General features: G+C 57.5%; 1 protein-coding gene across 1 annotated transcript in view; it reads right to left on the bottom strand.

Moving 5' to 3' along the window:
- Positions 1-201: 201 nt before the first annotated feature.
- Positions 202-23227, bottom strand: part of SBK1 (SH3 domain binding kinase 1) — a 47337-nt gene continuing 24311 nt past the window's right edge. The window contains exons 2-4 of the mRNA XM_079946207.1: positions 3656-3888; positions 2017-2219; positions 202-1270 (exon numbers count right to left, since the gene is read on the bottom strand). Coding sequence (XP_079802333.1) covers positions 437-1270; positions 2017-2219; positions 3656-3881 — 1263 coding nt within the window. The 5' untranslated portion in view covers positions 3882-3888 and the 3' untranslated portion in view covers positions 202-436. The remainder of the gene's footprint in view (positions 1271-2016; positions 2220-3655; positions 3889-23227) is intronic.

Raw genomic sequence — 23227 nt, 5'->3', positions numbered from 1 at the left:
GCTCATCTCCCTCCTCCCAGCCAGTGCCCAGGGGCCCTAAGGCCCTTCTCTGCCCCAGCACTTCAGCCCCTTTTCGTGCCCAGGGTGGGGGTGGGGGGCGGGGAGGCCGGGAGGGCAGGACCGGGGGCGGGCCTGCAGGATCTGCCAGGGGGTGCAAAGGGCCGGGAGCAACTAGTCAGGGTTCCAGGGTTCAGGGAGGTGTGGGAAGTCTGCCGGCAAGCTCCCTTGCTCCTGGTGTCAGGGGGCCTCTGAATCCTCGGGCCTGGGGGGGCTTGGCTCCTTTTGGTGGCGATCTCACCAGCCCGCCGCGGGCCGGGCGTCTACCACTACTCCCTTCTGCCGCCGCGGGGGGCTGGCCGGTTCGGCCCAGGGCGTCTTCCCGCGCCCCGGCCTGGCTGCTGCACGGCGCCCCGGGCCCGAGGGCGGCGGGGGCGGCTCAGACGCAGATCTCGATGGCCGTGGCCAGCACCACCTGCCCTTTGCTCTTGTCTGGGCGGCCGTCGGTCCTGCCGGGGGGCCCCGGGGGAGCCAGACCGGGCTCGGGCACGGGGACCGGCACGGGGACGGGCGCGGGCGCGGGCCCGGGCCCAACGGCGGGGGCCGCGGGCCGGGAGCCGCTGCCGCTCTCGGTCAGCACCGTCCGCTTGAGCGGCCCGGGCGCCTCGAGGCGCAGCGGCCCCGCGGCCGGCGGGCGGTCCCCGGCGGGCTTGCGCGCGCGGTGCGAGGGCCGGCGCCGCAGCTCGGACGTGAGCTCGTGCTTGAGGAAGCGGAAGACCTCCTTGGCCGGCCCGCGGCGCTCGGGCTCCAGGGCCAGGAGCCGCTGGAACATGCGCAGCGCCGGCTCGGTGAAGCGGCGCCACTGCGACGGCAGCCCCGGCAGGCGGCCCCGCTGCCAGCGCACAAACTCCTCGAAGAAGGCGTCGGCGCCCGAGGCCGCCTCCCACGGGAAGTTGCCGGTGAGCACGCAGAAGATGAGCACGCCAAAGGCCCACACGTCCACACCCGTGTCCACCGCGAAGCCGTCGGCGCGGCCCGCCTGGCACACCTCGGGCGCCGTGTACGGGATGGTGCCGCTGACCCGCTTCACGCGGCAGCCCACGCGGCGCGTCATGCCGAAGTCGGCCAGCTTCACGCGGCGGCACTCGCGGTCGAACAGCAGCACGTTCTCGGGCTTGATGTCGCGGTGCACCAGCTGCCGGCCGTGCATGAAGTCCAGCGCCAGGCCCAGCTGCTGCACACAGCGCTTCACCGTGTCCTCGGGGAGCCCCACCTGCGGCCGGCCAGACGGGAGAGCCGATCAGGGGCGCCGGGCGGCCCCGACCCAGTCCTCTCCTTCCCGTCCCCGCCACCGCTCGCCTGAACTCCCTCCGGGTCCCTTTCCTGGGCAGATCCGGTGCCAGCCACCCTCCCTCATCCCAGGCTCCCTCCCTGGCCCCGTGGTTTCCCACCTTCCTCACCTTCCCCGCATTTCCCCCAACAACTGTCCAGAGCGCCTACACTGCGCCAGGTGCTTTGCTAAGCGACCTATCCCGCACGACTCAACTCTGCAGCGCGTTACATGCCCGTTTCCCTTACACCGAGGCCTTGTCACTTACCCAGCAAGCGGCAGAGCAGTTTCACCCTGGCCGACTGCAAAAAACCAGGTGCCTGGAGTCCCCCCGGGCACTCTCCCCCCTCCAGGGCACCTCCTCTGGTGGCCCTGCCACCTCCCCTCTTGGGTCCCCACCTGTTGCTATGCAACTGCGGAGGAGGGGGCTGCTGGAGTTCATCCCATCACCCTGGCTGCTCCTCATCTCAGTGCATCATCTGGCTGACTGTGGAGTGTCTGTTTCCCCCTCTAGGACCAGAGCAGGACCTCGTCTTGTTTGCTGTGTATCCCCAGCCCTCCAAACAGTGACTGACATACAGTAGGCGCCTAATAAACGATTAAGTCGGGAGGCGCCTGACTCCTCCTCGACTCTCCTACTCCGGGGACCCAGAAGACAGTCTCCCCTTCCTCAGCCACCACCCCCGTACCTGAGGAGGAATGATGTCAAACAGGTCCCCGGCAGGTGCATACTCCTGAGCAAAGACGTAGCAGTCCTCGGTCTCAAACACTACGTCGAAGACCTTGATAATGAAGGGGCTGGAGGAGAGGCTGTTGGTGATGCTCACCTCCCGCAGGAAGTTCTTCAGCTTAGTTTTGCTCTTGTTCACAAACTTCAGTGCCATCTTTGTGCCTGGCCAGGTGACAGTGACAGTGGTGAAGACCCCTCTCCCTGTACCCCTGCACCTCACACACCCGTGCCTGTCTGCACAGCCTGCCCCAGCCACAGTGCACAATGATGGCCCCAGCAGGTGTGACTCTCCTCATCTCACAGGTAGGAGACTGAGGCCCAGAGAGGGGAAGGAACTTGTCAAAGGCCATGCAGCAAGTCAGCGGTCAGCCTGGGTCCTCCATGCCCAGCCTGAAGCCCTTGATGAGGAGGGCCTGTTGCTTCCTCCACCCTCTCATTTTCTTCCTGGCATACTGTGTACCTATTTATCTGTCTGTCTCGCCCACCTAGAAGGCTGCTCCCTGAGTACAGGAACCTTTGTCTTGTTTGCTGCTGTGTCTCCAGTGCCGACAACAGTCTGATGCATAGTAGGTACTCAACAGATGTTTCTTAAATGGATGAATAAATAAGAAGGCACTAGACACGGAGAGATGAGGACCTGCAAGGCGCACGTCCCTGACTCTGAGCTTGAGCAGGCATCTGTAGCCACCTGGGTGCATAGCTGTGTGACACACGTGTGTGTCCACAGAGCACTTACACATCACAGGTCTGCCTTCTGCACTTCATGTGCACAGCTCACTCTTCATTAGGACCCTATCAGCTGGGCATTAATGCTACCCTATTTTACAAAGGAGGAAACCTAGGCACAGAGAGGTTAAGTCACTTGCCCAAGGTCACACAGCAAGCAAGTAGCAAAGCTCAGGTGACCCCATGTCCAGTACTCCTCCTGTTGTCCCTGTCTCCTCTGTGTGCAGCTGTGGGCGCTCATGCAGCCCCTGTCCCTGACTGGCTGTGTGGGCACTGCTGTGAGCCTACACTGTGGGGAAGGCATCAAGTTCAGGGGTTAAGCAAGAAGGCCCTGGAGCTGATTACTGGGGTCTCATTCTAGCTCACATCCTCTGTAGCTGCACGACCTTGGCTGAGTGACTGAATCTCTCTGGGTCTCAGAGTCCTCAGTGACCTGAGAAATGGAGACGGCCACACTGACCGCACAAGGCCCTCTCCCACCTGTTGTAAGCATGGTGCCCTGTTCCCGAGGACCCCCTCAGTTCGGTCCACCTCCCTGGGGGCTGCTATCACCGATATGCTGGTGATTCCCCAGACACCACCGCTGGCCCTGACCTCTCCCCTGACTCCAGATGTCCCCAGGCGTATCCCCTTGGCTGTCCCAAAGGCACTCTGGATGGCCCCAAAGCAGCCCACCCTCCAGTCTGGGCACTCTGCCCAGAAATTGCTCCCTTGTCCCATCTGCCTGGTCCCCTCCTCCCTGGGCCACTTCAGGCCACATTCTCTCCACGTGGACCACTGACTCTGCCTCCTGCTGGCCTCCTGGCCCCTACAGAGAGCCCCAGCCAAGTCCCCACTCCTGTCTTAGAGCTGGCCACCCTGCAGACACTCACCTGTGCCTTTGTAGGCTACCAGGTCAACCTTCCCATAGGTGCCCTTGCCCAGCTCCCGGACGAGTTCGTAGTGCTTGGTGACATCGCTTGCGGCCAGCGTGCGGAGGGTCAGCGCTTGCATGTCTTCAGTAAGGAGGGGCACGCCTGCACCCAGCCCAGGGGCGGTCCCTGGCCCACAGCAGGGCAGGGAGTGGGGCGGCTCGGGCTCTGGGCAGCCCACGCTCATCTTCTCCCTGTTGTGTGGCATGGAGTGTGACATCAAGCCAGGGTCTACTCCTCCCTCCCCAGGGCCCAGGATCCCCAGGGCTGGGTCCGAAGCCAGGCCGAAGATGACCACAAGGGGGCAACAGGCATCTTTGCTGCATCACCTTTCCCCCAAAGCTTCAGGGCCAGGCCTGAGCCAGCACTCCCCAGAGACACAGCCACTGCCTCCCAGCCCCTACTTGGGTACCGCTGGCCTGTCTCGTGCTATCATCCAGACACTGTGTCAGGCAAGGCACACGTTTTTATGTCACACAAAGACACGCCACATACTGAGTTCACATGAGTGCTCCAGTGCACAAGTACTGATCAGCACCTGCTCTTCGCCAGGTGCTCTTTGGAGCCCTGGGGACAGAGCACTGAACACATAGACCAGACTCCCACCCTCACAGGACTTACGTCCTAGGGGGGAAATGGACAAAACACAGTGAACCCATGAATGATATATTATGATAAAAGGTGACATGCGCCATAGAGAAAATAAGGCAGGGGGAGGGGCAGACGAGGTCTGAGGGCAGGGGTCTCGGACGAAAGTCTGGCAGGGCGGTGCAGGTGTGGCCACACCCCCATCACAGCATTAATCCCTCCCCCAACCTCAGAGGACAACACACAGGCTGGCTCAGGTACACACTGCCACAGCTGTAGCCCCAGGGCCCCACCCAGGCTCCCCAGACACAAGGACAGAATGCCTGTGCTGCAAAGATCCGCCCTCCCTCGCCCCTACCCTCCAAATTCACCGACCGACCCCTTCAATGTTCACACGAGCTGGGTGGGAAGGCCTTCCTGGATACACCTACCCCGTCGGGGGTACTGAGTTTGCCTCCAGATGGTGCCGGGGAGGGGGGCAGAGAGCTGCAATGGGGAGAGTTCAGGGCCGGGTGACAGTGAACGCCCATCTGGAGTCTGCATTCCTCGTCTGTCTAATGGGGGAGGCTTAGACCAGGGCGCTGAGGCCCCGGGAGCAGGTGTCCGCGTGTCCGTGTCTGCGTGCGCGCCAGCAGGGGAGGCCAGCGCTGAATCCGCTCTAGGCTGGACCCTCGGGAGCTGCCTCCTCCTGCAGCTCCTCTGCCCTCACTGCCTTCTCCCTCCAATCCCAGGTGGACCACCCATTGCTCTCAGCAGCCGCAGCCCACCCCTCAGCCGCCACCCCTGCAGAACAACCCCGCGGCTCTGAGGGAAGGCACAGACTTGGAGCCAGACTGCCGAGTTTGAAGCCTGGCTCTATGACTCGCTATTTGGATGCCCTCGTGCAAGCGACTTCACTTCTTTGTGCCTCGTTTCCCCGCCTTAGCAAAAGGATAATAGTATCTTTTCCCTAAGGGTCAAAGGACACGAAATGCCTGGTGCACAGTAAGCACTCCCAGTGTCAGGTGTGGACGCGTTCTCACTCGGATGACCTCCATGCTCGCCTGCTGAGCACGGCTGGAGGCTGGGGGCAGAGGCGAGCCTGGCATCTTCACCCTGGCCCGGCCGCTCCCCTCCCAGGCCCAAACCCTCTTCTCCTCCTCTGCCTCCCCTTCCCCCTCGGCACGACCCAGCCTCCCACTTCACGCGGAGAGGAGGAGCACGAGGAGGGAACCTCCTGCCTCCCACCCAGCCCCAAACGGAGCTCCATCTGCACGTCCTCCCGGCTGGCTGGCGGGGCAGGGAGCCGTCCCCGCCCCCTCTGCTCTGGCTCCCGCCCCCTTCCGCTTCCTCAGGATCCCGCTCCCCCGTGCGGGCCCCTCCCCTCCATTCATGAGCCCGCCAAAGTCCCACACGATGCCCTCAGCGTCTCCAGCGCATTTCACAGACCTGAAGATGGAGGGATGGCGCCAGGCCCACTGACACCCAGCCCTGCTTCCTCCGCCACCCTCAGTGTGTTGAACCCAACCCTGCCTGGCACCGTCGTCAAGCCTCTGCAGTCCCTGCTCCGGGCGGGACAGCACTGGGGCCCTCCTGCTGCAGGGCTAGAGTGGGGTGTCATCTCCCCACAAGGCTTCCTCTGGTTGCAGGGCTGGAAGGGGTCAGCTCTCTCTTCTTATCAAATGTCCACCCGCTAGCTGGGGGGGAAAGGACGCCGAGTGAGAACGACCTGCTCTTAAGTAGCCGGGAGAGGTAAGGCTGTTCCTGTGGAGTGTGGGGCTACCCCACCCCACCCCACCCCACCCCGAGGGGTGCCGATGAGCGCACACCCTCTTCATCTGGAGCTCTTCCCCCTGCCCACCAGGAAGAGTTCCCGGCGCTGGGCTGCTATGCTGACCTACTTCTCCTGATGTGTGTGGACTCCCCAAGGACGTGTGGCAGTGCGCCCACTTCGGGCTTCGGCCCCTGTCAGATCAGCTTGGGCCGTTTTCCACATCTCCTGGGAGCTGGACTGGCAGCCGCCAGTTGCTAGACGCCCTTCTTCCCGCCCCACCTCCCTCCCCCAGGGACTGTCAGTGCTTGGCTTATCTCTGCTGCTTTGGCCTCAGAGTTGCCCTGGGCAGGCACCGGGCTTGGTGGGGGGCACACCTGCTCCCTCACCCCAGGCTCAGCCCGTGCTCTGACCACTGCCCAGCTCTGCCTCTCTACAGCTCAAACACGCCTCTCCAGTGCCCTCCGCCATTCCTGCTGCCTGCCTGCCTTCGCTGTCCCCTGCCCCACACCCCACCTCCTTATCTCATTATCCTCAGGTGCCACTCCTCCAGGAAGCCTTCCGTGCTGCCCCAGGTGCCAATTTCTGTCTCTGAGGGGCCCCAGGGTTCAGACAGGGTCTGTATGTCTCTCTCTCAGGGCCTCTGTTGAATATGGTGGTCTCAGCTGTGTGTCCCTGTCTGTCCCCATCAACAGGCCAAGAGCGCCCTGGGGGCTGGTACTACATCAAATTCAACTCTTCCTTGTCCCTTCCCTTAGTTCCTAGGGTCCAGGTTGGGGGATCCTGTATATTGCCCCCCCTCACTCCTTCAACCTCCCTCTCCCCTCAGGCCTGTTCTCTGCAAGGTGTCAGCAGGAGACAAGGAATTAACCCGCACCCTGTCCCTGCGGCTGCGTCATCCCCCCAGGTACACACTGCCTCCGTCCCAGTTACTACACACGTGACTTAAGAGGCACAGTGGGGAACGATGGAAATGGCACGGGCCTTGGGGCTCAGCAGGCTTGGCCTTGATCCTAACGTGCGCCACTTTTTAGCTGGGTGACCTTGAATAAGTCACATCACCTCTCTGGGCCTCAGCTTCCACATCCATAAGATGAAGAAAATAATAACAGTAATAGCGGCGGCTAACACTTAAATGTACTCACTACGTCAGGCCCTGTCTGGAGGATGAACTCATCTCACTTTCACAACTCCATGAGGTAGGTATTATTATTATCCCCATTTTAGGGGTGAAGAGAATGAGGCGCAGAGACTGAATAACTTGCCCAAGGTCATCCAGCTACTGCTGGCATTGGCTCCAAAGCTGGTGCTTTTAACCACTATTTTTCCCCCAAGTCAGAATGTGTGAACATCGCATCCATATCCCTCAGTATCTGAGTGGGGAAATGGAGACCCAGAAGAGGATAGAGCCTCAGCCAGGGATGCGCATGCCGTCACGGAGCTCCTGCGGAAAGCCGACTGCGTGCCAGGCACCGGTCCAGGTGTGCCACGTGTATGAACTCAATCCTCACAACAGTCCCCGAGGCAGGTGGACCAGCTCCTTTTTCAGGTGGGGACTTGAGCCCAGAGAGTGAAGCGAGACACATCAGCCTCACTGGTGGTTGAAGGCATAGACGTCTGGCATCAGGGGGAACTTGACCTAAAAGCATTTTACCTTCGTCTCTCTCACTGCCTCCACCTGGAGAAGCAGCCGAGGACCTGACGGCCGTGAACTTCCTAGCACCAGGCAGCAGAGGTCCTGGCCAACCTCCATTCACCCGGTGTAGCTGGTGCTGCATCCGTGCACACTCGAGCTGGCAGTGCTGCCCCAGGGGACCCCACGTGACCTGCACTCAAGTGTGTGCCCTCACTGGCCCCGAGGGAGGCCCTCGATTCCCCATCTGGGGTGCGGAAGGCAGGAGGGCGTCACCCCGTTTTCATGGCAGTGGTCGTGGCCCTGACCACAAAGACTCTGGCCCCATGGGCTGGGTCTTCCGCCACAAGCTGGGAGGGCCACGGTAGTGTGGGGGAGAGTTTCCCAAGCAAGAAGCAAGACCGAACCATCTACCACTTCCTGTTGGCAGGTGGCTCAAGCTGGGTGCCTCTTTCATGAAAACAACACCCAAAGCGTAACCCAACTCAGGCCTACTCTGGGACCCCCTTCCCCACCACAGGCACACACGCAAACACACACACACACACGCAGTGCCAGTCTGGCAAAATTTCACTCACTGAGTCCTCATAAGTATCCTGAGAAGGGGGCAAGATGCCTCCCATTTTAAAAATCAGCTTAATTGAGGTATAACTTGCATATCACAAAACTCCCCCGTAGCAAGTGTATAATTCAATGATTTCAGTAAATGCACGGAGCTGTGCAACCATTGCTGTGGTCAAGTGATGCTTTCTACTCTGTGGGTAAAGAGCGAGGCCCAAGAAACCGCTGACTTACTACGGTTATGGCAAAGATGACTTCTGCCCTAAGTCATGCAAACCGTGACTTACTACGGTTATGGCAAAGATGACTTCTGCCCTAAGTCATGTAAACCGTGACTTACTACGGTTATGGCAAAGATGACTTCTGCCCTAAGTCATGCAAACCATGACTTACTACGGTTATGGCAAAGATAGCCAACTGCCCATCAAAGCTTTGTGTTCTCTCTTCTATAATACAGAGCTGTTTTGGAGGGTGGCTGTCAGCAGGGAACTACATTTCTCCTCTCGCCTGCTTCCAGGTGTGGTCACCTGGGGTGGCACCTGTGACTGGTTTTCCCCAGTGGCATGGGAACAGGAGTGAGGTGTCACTTCTAGGCTGGAGCTTTTAAAAGTGGCTAAAGTTTCTTCCTCTTCTTCTGTGGCTTGATGCAGAGGACTCCAAGGCTCTAGAAGACGGTGGTGGAGCTACAGGACAGGAGGAGCCTGGGTCCCCTGGGCATGCGAGGCCTCCTGCCGATGAGGACTACCTGCTCTGTATTTTGTGAGCCAGAAGTAGACTTGTTAGGCTGCTGAGATATATGGGGCTTATTTGTTACAGCAGCTAATACTGCCCTAATTCAAGAGTTATGTAGCAAGTAAACAAAAGAGCTAAGATTTGAACCTCAGTGTTTTCGACTGCCTGGAATGTGGCCAGACAAGGTAACCTGGATGGTGGTAACACTGGCAACCAAGAATCCAGTTATAGGAGTAGGTGGAGGGTGATCAGCCTGTGAAGGGAAGGGAGACTGCTCTTACCCTGTCTTGTGGGAGTATAATAATACTGGCAAATGTTTACTGTTTACCATATGCCAGGTGGTACGCTAACAGTGGATTAAATCATTTAATCGCAGGATGTCTCAGAGGCAGGTGCTACTATTATTATCCCCACTTTACAGAAGGGGATACTGAGGCACAGATGGGCTGAGTAACTTGCCCAAGAGCTAATAACTAGCAGAGTGGGATTTGAACTCCAGCTATCAGGGTTTAGATCCCATGCTCTTATATGCTGTGTCCTGCGAGGCTCCTACAGGCAGACCCAGGCAGACAGCAACTCAAAAATGAGACAGTTCTCACAGTCTCACAGTCTCACACAGGGAGGAAGTGCGTTCTCTGCCGCTGGGAGCAGAGAAGCAGATACTGGAAGCCCATCTGTTGGGGGAAATCAATGTGGGGTGAGGCTGGACCGAGCCAGCCAGGCCTTTCTTACTCTCACTCTGGGAGTCTAAGGTTCTCTGTCCCCATGCCGGAGTCCCCTCTCTCAGGTCGCTGGACCCATGCTATGCCCTTAGCACAGGCAAACCCCAAGGGTATCCTCAACAAAGCCCTGGCCTGGAAGATGCCACTGAATAGTAATTGTGCCTGGGTGGGTCCCCTCTCTGGGTGACTCTATTATTAAAAACCCCTGTGAAAAAGCAGCCACGAGGTGGAATTTCAGGTACCCAGTGGGGCCACGGAGCCCCTCTGGCTTCTCTCACCTGCTTCACTTTGCTTCTGTCAAGGGAGGGGCTGGAGCTTCATCCCCTCAGCCTGCGTGGCTGAGCCAGCTCCCCACACCCTGCATTCTCCGCGTGCCCGCCTCCCCGTTTCTCCCCTCTAGCCCTCCCCACCTGCAGGGTCAAATAAATTGTCTCAAGACCAGATTTGACCTGATCCTTGCCTTGTTCTGCATTTTCAGTGGTTCCCTGTATCGGCCTGTGGTGTTTTCTCCTGCCCAGCATCACTTTCCCTTTCCCCAGGCAACGGTCCCTCTCTCAGTCCGGTGGTTCAGTAGGGCTGTCCCCACTCTGGCTTTAAGCGCAGGTCTGACCCAGGGCCGGCCAACCAGGGGATCCATCCCATCCGCCAGGTCACTGTTGACTGGTTCAGAGATGAACACGTGACCAAAGTGACCCACTGAGATCTCGCCTTAGGACTTTTGCTGAACTTATCAGGAAAGAGATACCTTCTGACCCCTGGGCTGCAAAGCTGGAGGACACGGGCCTGGAGCTGCTGGGGGCTGGCTGAACCACCATGAGGGGAGCACCTGACCGAGAATGAAGCAACAGAGACAGGCAGAGCAGAAAGATGGAAAGACTTCTGATGGTCCAGAGCACCTGCCTCCAGACATGCTGAAAGCCAATTACATTCCTGAATGTTTGTTTCATGAATCAATACATTTCCTTTTTGGCTTAAGCCAGCTTGAGTTGAGTTTGCCTTAAGCCAGTTTGAGTTGAGTTTGTGTAGCTTACAGCCTAAGGCCTCCAGACAAGCATATCTATTTGAGCCCAGGCACTGTGCTGGGTGCTGGCACAGGGTGAGTAGTTTAGATAGAGGGTATGAGATAGAGGGTATGAGCCTACAAGTCAAGGAGGCAAATAAAGGACTCAGATAATCATGAGGCCAGGAAGGCCATGATCAGTGCCCCAACATTTCCAAGAAGGGTCCTGGCAGTGGGGATCAGGGTACCTTCCTGGAGGAGGTGACACCTTAATGGGCCTTGGAGGGGATTAACAATCTAGCAAGAAACCCAAGAGCTCCTTGAAAGCAAGCCCCATGCCTTAACCATCTCGCTATTCCTAGCACTTAGCCAGTGTGTGACAAATGCCCGGTGAATAATTCTTTACGTGTCTGGGAAGCTGTAACTTTTTATATCTTGGCTTTCCTGAATGTGACCCTGCAGGCACATAGCTATTTTCCCAGGGGCCTGTGTGAGAGATCATTAGCCCCATTTTACAGGTGCAGAGACTGATGGCCAGAAGAGACAGTGATTTGCTCAAAATCACATATAAAGTTAGTGGCAGGGCTGGGCTAGAAGCCAGGGCATCTGCAGGGCAAGGTGTGGTCTCGCTCTAACAGCCCCAGCCCCAAGCACAGCAGAGATGGGAGTGGCTGTGAGTGACACTGGCCACTGTGAACAGAGAGGCTGGAGTGCTGTGATGAGAATGATGAAGATAATGGAGAAGAAATTTACAGTAAGAGCTAACACTTAAGGAACCCCTGTCCTGTGCCAAGTCCCTCAGGTAAATTAACTCGTCAAATCCTCACAACATCCTGTGACATGCGGGCTGCTATTCTCTCCAATTTACAGACAAGGAAACTGAGGCACAGAGCAGTCATGTCACTTGATCAAGACCGTCCATCAAGTGGTAGAGCCAGGATTCAAATCCAGGCATTATCACTGCCGTGTCCAAAAGCTTAACCACTGTGCTTTACTGTCTCTAAAATGATACAGTTAAAATGATCATTTATTTTCTCAGTTGCCAATTCTTTACATTGCTGCTGCCATTCAATCTTCACAGCAACCCCATTTTACACATAAGGATGCTGAGGCTCTCGGGGGTTAAGCAGTTTGCCCAAGGTCGCTCAGCTGGTACGAGGCAGAGCCAGGAATTGAACCTTGAATGACTCCTGCTCTATCTCCCTTTTCCTACTCTTGGTCTCTGGTTTGCAGCCAAGGCCTCCCTCCAGCCCCATGTCTTCAGCACCACAGGTGTGGACAGCACCCGGGCCAGCCCTGCACAAAGTGCAAGGCTAGGGGAGGCCCGAGGAGGCTGGGCAGAGGATGGAGGAACGGCTGACAAACCAAACCCAGGCCCCCGGGGCTGAAAAGGTATGTATGGATATATGTGCTGCCGTTTATTTAACCAACTGATAGATGTTGGGTGTGCTCAACCTTTTGCTGCCGCAAACAATGAGTAGCCTTGTACATCAGTCATGTTGCAGTGTGCAGGTGTGTCTGTATGATCAATTCTAGAAATGGGTTGCCAGGTTAAAGGATGAGTGCATTTGGAATTTCTGCAGAGAGCTCGATGTCCCCCAGAGGGCTGTTGCACTGGCCCTCCCCCAGCCATGCAGGGGGAGGGCTGCTTCTTGGTGGAACATAGCAGCTGCTGCCTGCTCCCTCACCCTCTCTGGGCCTCCATATCACTTTGTTTAGTACGTTACTTTGAAGTGGGGGAAAACAGGAATAAGTTCCTCATTTGCTTGCATGTGCATAAAGTCACTCTGGAATCAACCAGGCACTAATGAACCCTCAGCACTCACTCCCACTGGCCTGAGTCGTCAGCAGCGACCTTCTAACTGCTCCCCCCTGCCCCCCCAACCCCAATCTCTTCTCGACACAGCAGCCAGGGAGCCCATCAAACCCCAATCAGATCACATTACTCCCCAGGTCAACACGCTCCACTGGCTCCCATCTCATTCCAAAGTCCTTACAACGGCCCTCAATTTACCCCTCTGACCCGCCTCCTCCCTCCCTCTGCTCCAGACACACTGGTCTCCCTGCTGTTCCCTGAACACGCCAGCTCCCCGCCTGGTGGCTGTTCCCTCTGCCCCCAGACATCCACATGGCTCATTTCCTCCAAGTTCTGCTCAAACAGCACCTTCTCAACTAGGGCTATCCTACTGCACTCCCTTTTCCTGCCTTTATTTTTTTTCCCCAGTAGAGTGTATCACTGTCTAATGTAATGTCTACTGTGAATGTCTCTTTTCCCACTAGAACTTAAGCACTGGGAGGGCAGGGACTTAGTTGGGCTGGTCTTGTTCACTGCTGTACCCCCAGCAGCTAGCACAGTGCCTGGCACATAGTAGGCATTTAATAAATATTTGGTGAATGAATGAAGAATGAATGAATGAATGAATGAACAAATGAATGTCTGAGGAGAGAAGTGGGAACTGAGCAAATAGGGGCAGGGCGGGAATTAAACTTTTCACTAGGTACAATCCTGTTGGGTCTGGAGGGTGTAAGGAATCAGGCATGGCTGGGGGTCCAGACAATGCCAAGGGAGAGTGTGAGGAGAGGTCGTGCCCACCCGCCCAGGCTCAGCACCCCAGGGTGGTGTCCCCTGAGAGGGGCCTGGGGAGGAGTGGTCCAGCTTGATTGCCCTGAACTTCCACATGGAGCTGGCCTGTGCTCAGGAAGGTGGGCGCAGCTGGGAGCCCCCTTGACACCCACCCCTGATGGGAGCCCTCCCCCTACATCCCCAAGGCCAGTGCCCAGTCTGGTTCAATGCCACTTAACACCTTCTCGGAAGGGTATCCCTGACCCTCATGTTTTTTACCCCAGGGCAGAAATCAGTTCACGTGTGGGCTCTCCTATTTGCTGCCAGGGAGTGGGGGGTCCAGAGCTGGGCCCTGTCACCCCAGAAAGAGGCCTGTGAGTTGCTTGGGTAAGCTCTGGCCTCTGCTGCTGGTCCCCAGGGAGCCCTGTCCAGCTCCCCCGCCCATAGTTTTCCAATCTGTGAAATGAGCCATTTCATATCCCTTCATGGGTCACCGAAGTCTCAGTACGCTTTCCCCTGAAAAATGTCCCCAGCCACCACATTCACACTTCTACATACAACACCAGGGGGTCAGGGCCCCAGGGAGCCCATAAGAAAGTCCAGGTAAGTCCTCTCCCTCCCCTCGGTCCTTTGACACAAATACAGACTCTGCCAAACATTCTATTCAGGGTCAAAAGGAGGAGGAGAATATTCTCAAATCTTTTCGTCTTCCCTCATGGTGCAAATTCTGGCTACATCCCCTCTCGCTGTGTGGCCTAAGCTGTGGGGTCATACACCTGCCTAAGCCTCAGTTTGCCCATCAGTAAAATGGGGTGAGAATGCCTGTTTAACATGATGGGTTTCTGTAAGAATTAAAGGGGCACTTCCTACAGTGCTTGGCACAGAGCAGATGCTCAGGAAGAATCTGCTGGCAAGAGGGGCCTGAGACCTTGGTTCCGTCCTGGACCCTGACAACTCTGCGCCGTCTTGAGTGAGGCTGTACTCTCACTGAGTCTTGGTTTTCTATGCTGGACATGGGGGCCGTTTTGGCTTTGCTAAATCTTACTCCCAGAACCTGCTTGAGCCAGGAAGGACCTTGGAGATCACGTGGGCCAGCCCCGACATTTCCCAGGTGGGAGACTGAGAGGGGGAGCTGAGACTTTCCCAAGATCAAGCAGCAGAAGCTGGAAACAACATTCTTCCCACTGCCCTGCCCACCAGGGGTAGCCTGGGGTTCCCTGTGCTGCCGGGCTCCGCTTCTGGCTCCAGCCTCTGTCTCAGCCTCCCCTCCCAGCTGGTGCAGTCTGCCCCTTCCCCAGGGCACATCCTTGGTGGTTATTAATAGCTGATGCTGCCGCTCGCCTGCAGCTGGTGCCCAGAGTTGGGACAGACTCTCCAGCCAGGCCCTGTGGGGAGGTGGGAGCCCTGGGCCTCCTCGTTCCCAGCCTACCTGTGGCAGCCCCTGTGGGTGTGGGAGGAGGCATGAGCCTTGTTGCTGGGTGACGTGGGCAGCCCGGCACTCAGGGGCCTCGTCTGGGTGTCCACCAGTGGACAGGGGCCGGCCAGTGGGGAGATGGCTGGGTGAGCAGAGGCTCCCTGAAGAGATGAGCCCTTCCTTAGCTAAGGCCTTCACCCTGTCCCCCATTCCCTGAGCCCCTACTGAGGGATGGAAGTGGGGATGTAGCCTAGCTTAGGAGCCTGGAGCCCCGATTCAGCCACCCCTGGGTGGAACCAGGTCACCAGCATGCAATTTTGGGTAAGTCACTTACTTTCTCTGTGCCTCCATTTCCTCATCAGTAAAATAGGGTTAATAATACCTTAAATAGGTTGAAGTATTATTAATAATAGCTGACATTTATGAGCCACCTGAAGTGTAAGTATTTTATACAGATTGACTCATTCAAACCTCATAACCATCTTAGGAGAAGCTGCTATCGCTATTCCCATTATATCCCTCACAGCTCAGGAACCCGAGACTCAGAGAAGGGACGATTAAGTAACGTGTCCAGTGGCACACAGCTAAGGCGTGGCTTAGGGAGATCTGCCTGGCTCCAGAACATTCAGTAAATATTTGCCAAGCACCTACTATGTGTTTGGGTCTGGAATACATTCACGAACCAGACAAACAGCCCTGTCCTCAAGGACCTTATATTCTAATTTGGAGACAATGATAAAGGTAAGTAAGAGACGTCAGTCAGACAGTGAGAAGTCCTAAAGGGAAAAACAAAGCAGGGAGAGGGGAGGAAACGCCGGGGGTGGGGAATAGGATTGTAGATGGTGGGGTGAGGGGGGTCAGGAAAGGCCCCTGAGAAGGCTACAAGCACGTGGAGACTAGATCTTGTAGGAGAAGAGCCCTGCTGGCAGAGGCAAGGGGGGGATGGCAAGGGCTGTGCTTGGTGCGCTCATGGAACAGTGAGGAGGCCGGCATGGCTGTGGAGTAGCAGGTAAGGTGCAAGGGGCCAGAGCGGAGTGTAGAGGTAAGGGATGGGGGGCAGTGGGCAGGGCCCTGGAGGCCATGGCGAGGACCTGCCTTTCACTTGGAGATGCATGCCAGACTCCGGACCTGGGCAAAGCCTTCCTGAAGCCAGCCCATGCGCCAGGCCCCGAGAGGCCAAGAGACAGCAGGAACCCGACTCCGCTGCACTCGGAGACCCCCAGTCCAGCCCCCAGCAGCATCCCACCACTGTCCTTGGAGGGGCTGAGTGAGGAAGGAATAGGGGAGCCTTACAGACTTCCTTCGAAGATTCCTCTGTGCTGCAGCTCTCGGCTGTCGTGGCCCCAGGTGAGAAGAGGTGTGCGGGCAGTATGTCCAGGAACGCAGCCAGGGCCCAGGTTAGGTTCTGCCGGGTCCTTCTGGCTGGCCGTGGCCTGTGGACTATGTGTGAATGATGGAAGAGCGGGCAGAATCTTCTCCGAATCCTAGATATGGAAGCTTGAGTAAAGACCTTCACCCCAAGCCTCCATTTTTTTTTAAAACTGTACAAGTGGGACTAGCATTTCTGCTCAGGGCTTCAGGTGACTGATGGTAATAGCAAACCTTAGAGGGTACTGGGTGCCACTCACAGCACTCTACAAACCTCCATCACTTAATCCACTATGAGCCTACAAGGCAAGTACTAGTATCGTCCCCTTTTTTGTAGGTGAGGGACCTGAGGCACAGAGGCTAGGCACCTGGCCCAAGATCACACAACGAGTTTAGAGGCTGTGCTTTTGGCCACTAACCCATGTTAACTGTTGGCCCCACTCCCTCCCAGACACACTTGGGGTCAGGGCTGGCAGGTACCCAAGCCCTCGGGATGGGATGATCTCCCTGCAGGACTGTGGGCTCCAGTTCGAGAGTAGGAAGCCTTCCTGCTATGTTGGGGGGCCCAACAGACCAGAAGCTACCCTGGGGCAGGGATTTGTGCAGCTTCAACAGGGCCTGACCAGGAGGAGGACGAGGCAGCTCTGTCCTGTCCAGTCCCCACCCCTGCCCCTCAGGGCCATCCCAACACCCAGAGGCAGGTGGAACATTCTCTGCCTCTCCCAGGACTGGCTAAAGCCACAGGGAAGGAGAGCAGGTGCAGTGGGGAGTCACAGTGGCTGGACCCACTCATTTGCATACCCCGCTGCGGGTGGCAGAAGTATTAAGCAAACACTTAAGGAGCAGGCAGAGCTAAAAGTGCTTTATCATTTAATCCTCCCCACAACTCTAGGAAGGAGCTAGTATTGATATTATTCCCATTCTACATGCGAAGAAACTGAGGCATGGAGGACACTGCCTCATCCAAGGTCACGTAGCTAGTGAGTGGTCAAGGCAGTCTGATGCCAGTTTCACCAAAACCTTTGGGGGTTCACAGAGCTGGGCTCAAATCCCCACTCTGGGTTAAGGAGGTGCTGCTCTCGGTGCTAAATGAGAAAGGATGTCCAGTGGCCGGTGTGGGGCACTTGACACTGAAGAATGCTTCCCTCCAACCCTGATATTACATGGTTCCCTGAATGGGGGCTTAGCGGGGAGTCTGGACTTGTCCCCTCTCCAGACTGTGGCCAAGCTATACGGTGGGTGGAGGGGAGGATGGGGAGAGGGTGGACAGGAGAGGAGAGGGGGCTCTAACGGGCCCCACCAGGCCTAACGCCACAGCTTCCTGAGACCGAGAAGGGGGACCAAGGGAATAGGGGAGGGAGGGGGCAGTCTGGAGAAGACTAGGTCTGTTGGAGATGCTGGTCCTGGCTCTGGCCAGAGGCCCATCTGCCTGGAGGAGGAAGCCTGGGGACAGAAGCCTGGCAGGCACCTCACCTAGAAAGCAGCTCTGGGCAGGAAGAGGACCTCGACTACAGCTGCCATATGTATGTCCCACCCCTCAGGCTTGACTCTCACCCTACCCCACCCGTAGCAGGGGCAGGTAGGTCCTTAAGCACCACACAGAACTGCCTCTCAAATACCTGCTTCGCCTTTCCTGGGGACCAAAAGCCCTCTGGCTCCCCCAGAACAGCTATAGGAAGACCAAGAAGACGTTACCACCAAGGGTTACTTACCCACTTGCCAATGTGCCCTTTCCAATAGGAGCCAATAGTTTCTGAGCACTTTTCACATGACAGACCCTGTCCTAGGCCCTTTTCATGCTTTAGCTCACTTAATCCCCCTGTTGACCCTGAGGTAGGTATTATCCTTGTTTTCCACGTAAGTAAAATGAAGCTCAGAGAGGTTAAGTGACTTGCCTGAGATCACACAGCAGCTAAATGGAATTCAGACCCAGAAGTCCAGAGCCTGTGCTCTCAACTATAGTGCTCTGCTGTCTCCTTTGGCCTCGGGCTGCTGTAGACCTTCATCCAGGAAGATGGCACACTCCCTTCCAGGGCCATGCCCAGGGGCTGGGGCCCAGTGCTGACTCCTGACCCCTGGCTCAGCTACTTAGTGTCACCCACTGGTTTCCTTAATGTTTAGGGTATGTCATTATTTTTGCATGACTTCTGCATCTAGGCCCGCACGTCTCCTGCCCGACCAAAACTACAGCAGTTTGGACTCAGTCCTAGAAAGTTAGAACAAGGAGGAAGATTATGGCTGAGAGAACCTCTAGTCCAATTCCTCCCTGACACATGGGTAAACTGAGGCCCAGAGGGCAGACCTCCCCAAGAGTCCTCAGTAGGACCTGGGTCTAGAACCTTGGACTTTTGCTCCTGGGCAAGTAGGACAATTAAAACAGGTTTTTGCTGGCTGAATCCTTCTAATCTAGAGGAGGGGGCACAAGACGGGGCCCAGAGTGTAAAGTGGGACCAGGCTGGAGATGCTTCTGGCTGGAGGAATCCAGGCTCACTGCACCACTTAGCCCTAAAAGCTTCGGAGGGACACTGCTCTGTACAGGTTCTAACTTGGCCATGGGGGAGGCAGGAAAGACACATGTGTGCAAACACACACAGACAAAGGTCACCCTCTGAGCAAACATTTTCTGGCCTCTACCCTAGGCCTGCAAGACCAGATGCCTATAAGAGGGGCCAGCAGGTCATGGAAATGAGTGAACAGGCCAGGTGGGGCCTGGGTCAAGCTGCAGGGTGATAGCCAATCTAAAGAAGGTTGTCATTCTTTGGTTCTCGCCTGGGCTTATCACAGCATCTGATTTTCCAAGAGGATCCAAAAATCAATATTTGTGTGTGAAACTGTATGTTGGTTTAGCATTGGCAACAAATACAAACATGAGAAAAACACTGTTTGGATCAACAAGATGTGTCTAGCAGTTGTGTTTTACAACATGTGCTACACAATATGCTGGGCTCTGGGTTAGACAAAGCCGATGCAGCAGGGAGGGCGCAGACCTGGTCCCACCTCCTGGAGGTCGGAGATCGGAGTCTGGATGTGGAGACACACTCTCACAGGACACACAGACACGGGCCACCGTCTCCCAGCCACCAACCATCCATCAGTCTAACTCTACTCTCCACCCTGTGCCAGCCCAGGTCAGATCAAAAGGGGAGGCGGAGAGCTGCCCTTGAGCCATCCTATAGTGGGGCTTTCCAGGTCAGGCGAACAGCACATGGTAGAGGGAAGGACAGACAGGAGGCAGAAGTAGAGGCTGGAGAGTGAGGAGCGGGAACTGGCACTCAGGAGGTGGTTTCGGGCCACACTGCAAAGGGCTTTGATGCCGCTTTATTCCAGACTCAACGGGGAGCTCTGCAGGTTAGCGAGGAGGGAAGATCTTACTCCCTTGTCCCCCTCTGGCCTCTTGATGGTTTTCCCTAGTCACAGTGACTCAAATCTCCACTCTTTAGCCTCTCACTCCACTCCCTCGCTGGTGGGTCGTCTGACAAGGCCCTGGGCTCTTGGGAACCCCCCGGGGGAAATGAACTCCTTTAGAGATGGAGAGGACACACCTGGATGCTTCTGCCGCCCAAGGGCGATCCACATCCACCCCACCGGCTGCAGAGTGAGTGGCCCACTGCCGTTATCTCTGGGAGATGCCACATGCTTGCCCAAGGTCACCCAGTCTTCAGGGCAGTTGGCTCCCCCCACAGCCTGGGCTGAGGGGCACTGTCTCAACTGTCCTTGAATTTGAAGGTGGGGCTGCCAGGGCTCTGGCCTGGAGCTCCCCAACCTCTTCTCCGGCTGACCACATCCTACCCCTTAGGTCCATGCCAGCAGCAGGTGGGGGTGGGGGCACTTGGTACTGGGAAGCGGGGAGAGGAGTAAGCTGCTGCCCAGGCTCAGCGCCCCCAAGTCTGCAGCACTATGTGGGCCCCAGGGTGGAGTGTGGGACCAGGCTGGGGATGCAGATCCTGCTGAGGATCAGGTGCTTCAGGAGTGGGGTCAGAACCGGTCAGCTGGGCCTGACCAGACCCACCCCAACTGATCCAACCAAGCACAGCCTGGGCAAATTGAGAACAGCCCAGACATCTGATGAACAGGAAAGATCAGGAAAGAGGATGAAGTGGGAAAAAGGACCTTGACTCCAGGGCCTGGTACATCACAGACACTAGCTAAAGGTTTTTGAATGAATAAGTGAACAAAGGAACTCCTGGTGGGGCTACCTGTACTCAGAGTCCTACCTTCTTCAGCATCACTGCTCGCCCGCAGAGGGCTCAGAGAGAGGAGGCTGGTGGAAACGCCAGCAGCCCAGAGTGTGTTCCCTCGGCATGGTCCAGTCCCTTCTTACGATCTCTGATCCAGAATTCCAGGATAAAACATCCCCTGGGCCTCTCATCTTCCCATGAGCTGCAAGGCCTGGGGTTCAGGACCTCACTGAAGGCCAGGCTGGGGTACTGCTTTGTACACCACCTATAAAGCTACAGTGAGAACCTAGAATGGTTCCTTGGTTGTCCAGGATACACTGACCCCACCTGAGGTTTGGCCCTGGGTGTTTTGGAGGTCAGGAGCAGAAGGGAGGGCCTTGGGTTTGCTGTTCCTGGGGTACATGGGGACAGAAAGGTGCCCTGACCTGAAATGGCTTCTTCTTCCAGACTTCCTCCCTTCCCCAGAAACCAGAGCCTCACTTTGGAAAGGGCTTGTCCCTTCCTGTCCTGAAGGGAGCACGAAGCATGGCCTGGGTAAAGATACCCCTTCCCAGCCTGGGTTGGGGGCAGTGGAATCACAGAGAAAAGAAGGGAATCCCACCCATTCTCTCAAACACACCCCTTCCCTGTCTCTCGCAGACAAAGACACACACCCAAAGCCCCATCCATCACCCTAGGGCTACACACTGCAGGCCCCCTCACCTGTGGACACCCCAAATCTTCTCTTCCCAGGGGGGGACTTCACTTGAGAACTCAGCCTGGCCTTTGGGGGAGGGGTATATACACTCCAAGGACCAAGGATCCAACAGCTCCAGGCTCACAATTTTGGGGGGTGGACTCCTCACCCTCTTCCTCCTTCACTGTGGCCCAAGGGTCTCTGCCACCACTCCCCCGCAGGGCCGGGAAGCTGTGCCCAAACCCCGGGGCCGGGGTGTGGGGTGGGGGAAGGGAGAGGAGGAGGGGGCGGCTCCTCCAAGCGAGACACAAAGAGACGTCCTTCAGCCTCGGCTCCATGGCGACGCTGGGGAGGGGGCGGTGCGCACCCAATACTTCCTTCCCCACCTGCAGGGCTAGGGACCTCGGCGGCCACTCACCTGCTGCCCCTCACCTGGGCCCGGCTTACCTGGGCTGGGGCCGCGGGGACGCCGCGGCAGGGGGCCTGGGCGCCGTCTCGGTTTTCGTCGTCAGCCCGGCCCGGGGGGCTCAGGGCGCCACAACCATGGGCTGGGATGAGAAGGGCGCCGCGAGGGGCTCAGTCGCCCCAGTCCTGGAGCTGCGAGGGGGGGGGTCCCAGAGGCCTCTTGCTGGTGAGGGATAGCTCTTGCTGTCCTCGGGTCCCTAGATTTGGGGTTTCTGTGAGCCGGAATCGGGGAGGGGGGGAGGTCTAATACCCCTGATCTAGGGGCGTTCTGAGCTGGGTCTTCGTGTCTTGAGGTGTGGAGTTGTAATGGCCAGGATCTTGAGAAGGGGTCCCCACAATCCCGGACAGGGGGGTCACTGCGTTCTAGGTCTTGTGGGGGCCCCGACTGAAGAGGGGGTGTCTTCGCGGAACCGCAGGGAGGTCGCTGTCTTCTGAATACGGAGGTAGTCTCCGCCTTCCCCGGCTGGGGAATAGCTCTGTATTGGATCTGGAGGGGCCACCCGCTTTCCTAAGGGTCTCTGGGTCCTGGATGTGGTGGGGGGATCCCCACGCTCCCCGGCTGCGGGGGCTTGCAGAGTCCCGGCCACCGCAGGAGCTGGGAGGAAGCCCCTCAGCCGCTGGGGGGCTCCGTCGCCGCCGCTACGAGCAGCCCGGCCCGGCGGTCCCGGACCCCGGCCTGGTCCGGGCTCTGGCTGCGGCTCCTGCTCGCGCTCCGCCTGGTGCTCGGGCCCCGGCCCCGGCGCCCGCCCGGGCTGCGCTCCATCGCGGCATCGCGGCTCCGCCCTCCGGCCTGCGCGCACCTGCCCGCCTGGCCCGCGGCTCCGCCCTCTGGCTCGCGCGCCGCCGCCCGCCCCTTTGTCCGCCCCGCTTGGCGCGCGCCCTCGCGCACGCGCACTAACTCCGGCGCGCTCTCGCCCTCCCGCCGCGCCCTCCAGCCGCGCGCCGCTGGGCGCAGATTCTCCCCTCACGGCGAGAGTAGCGCGCGGCGCCCCCACCCCGCCTTCCGGCCGCGCTGGGTCCTAGCGCCCGAGGGCTGCTTTTTTCTCCTCCCATCCCCGTCTTTTCTAGGTCAGAGCCCACAAGGGGGCGAGAACGAGGTTAGAGAGGAGTCGGGGGAGTGTGAGAGGGTCACCTGGTCCAGCCTCTTGGCTCCTGCGGGACCAGACTGCCCCAGACTGTCCCAGTCTGTTCTTGTGGGGCGGAGCCTGTCTTTTTCAAGGAGGGAAACATCTAAACCCTGCAATCCGATGTAAATTCATCCATCCATCCATCCAACCATCCATCCGAGCAGAACGTCAGAGAACTAACTCAGGAAAGTCTACTTAGGAAAGAGGTTGGAAACTGGGGCCTTGAAGGTCATGTCCAGCCCAGGTTGCGTTTTTGACCCCGGTTGTAAACAGGTAGTGGCTGGTCATGGGATGCAGCTGGGATTCACAGTGCTCACCAGATACAAGGGAAGAAAGGGGATTCCAGGCAGCATCATGTGCGAAGGCACTACCCAGGTATGAAGGATATTGTCTGTTTGGTAACTGGAAATTGTGACCTGGAAGGAAGTGGGGTGGATGAGGATGGAGATGAGATGGGGGCAGCTCAGCCTCCCAGGCCCTATTTTCCTCTTTCTCAGCCTCACCCACACTGTTTCCCTGAAGAGAAAGCCCCTAACACCCCCTGCACCTTCCCTATTTGTCCACCCAGCACACTCTTCCCAACCACTGCCCGCCCCCCGCCGCCCCCCGACTGTTTCTAGAAGTTTTAGAGCCAGGGATTGCAAACTCAAGAACTTATAGGTAATATAGTGACTGGGGTCAGGTGTAACGTGATAGGGAATGGTGGAGATGAAGCAAACGAGCATCATGGGCCCTGGGTGGACAGATGATTTTTCA

The sequence above is a fragment of the Stenella coeruleoalba genome (assembly GCF_951394435.1).
Source record: "Stenella coeruleoalba genome assembly, chromosome: 15".
NCBI classification, from domain to species: domain Eukaryota; kingdom Metazoa; phylum Chordata; class Mammalia; order Artiodactyla; family Delphinidae; genus Stenella; species Stenella coeruleoalba.
The sequence above is the reverse complement of the archived record's forward strand: the minus strand, read 5'-3'. Positions and strand labels throughout refer to the sequence as shown.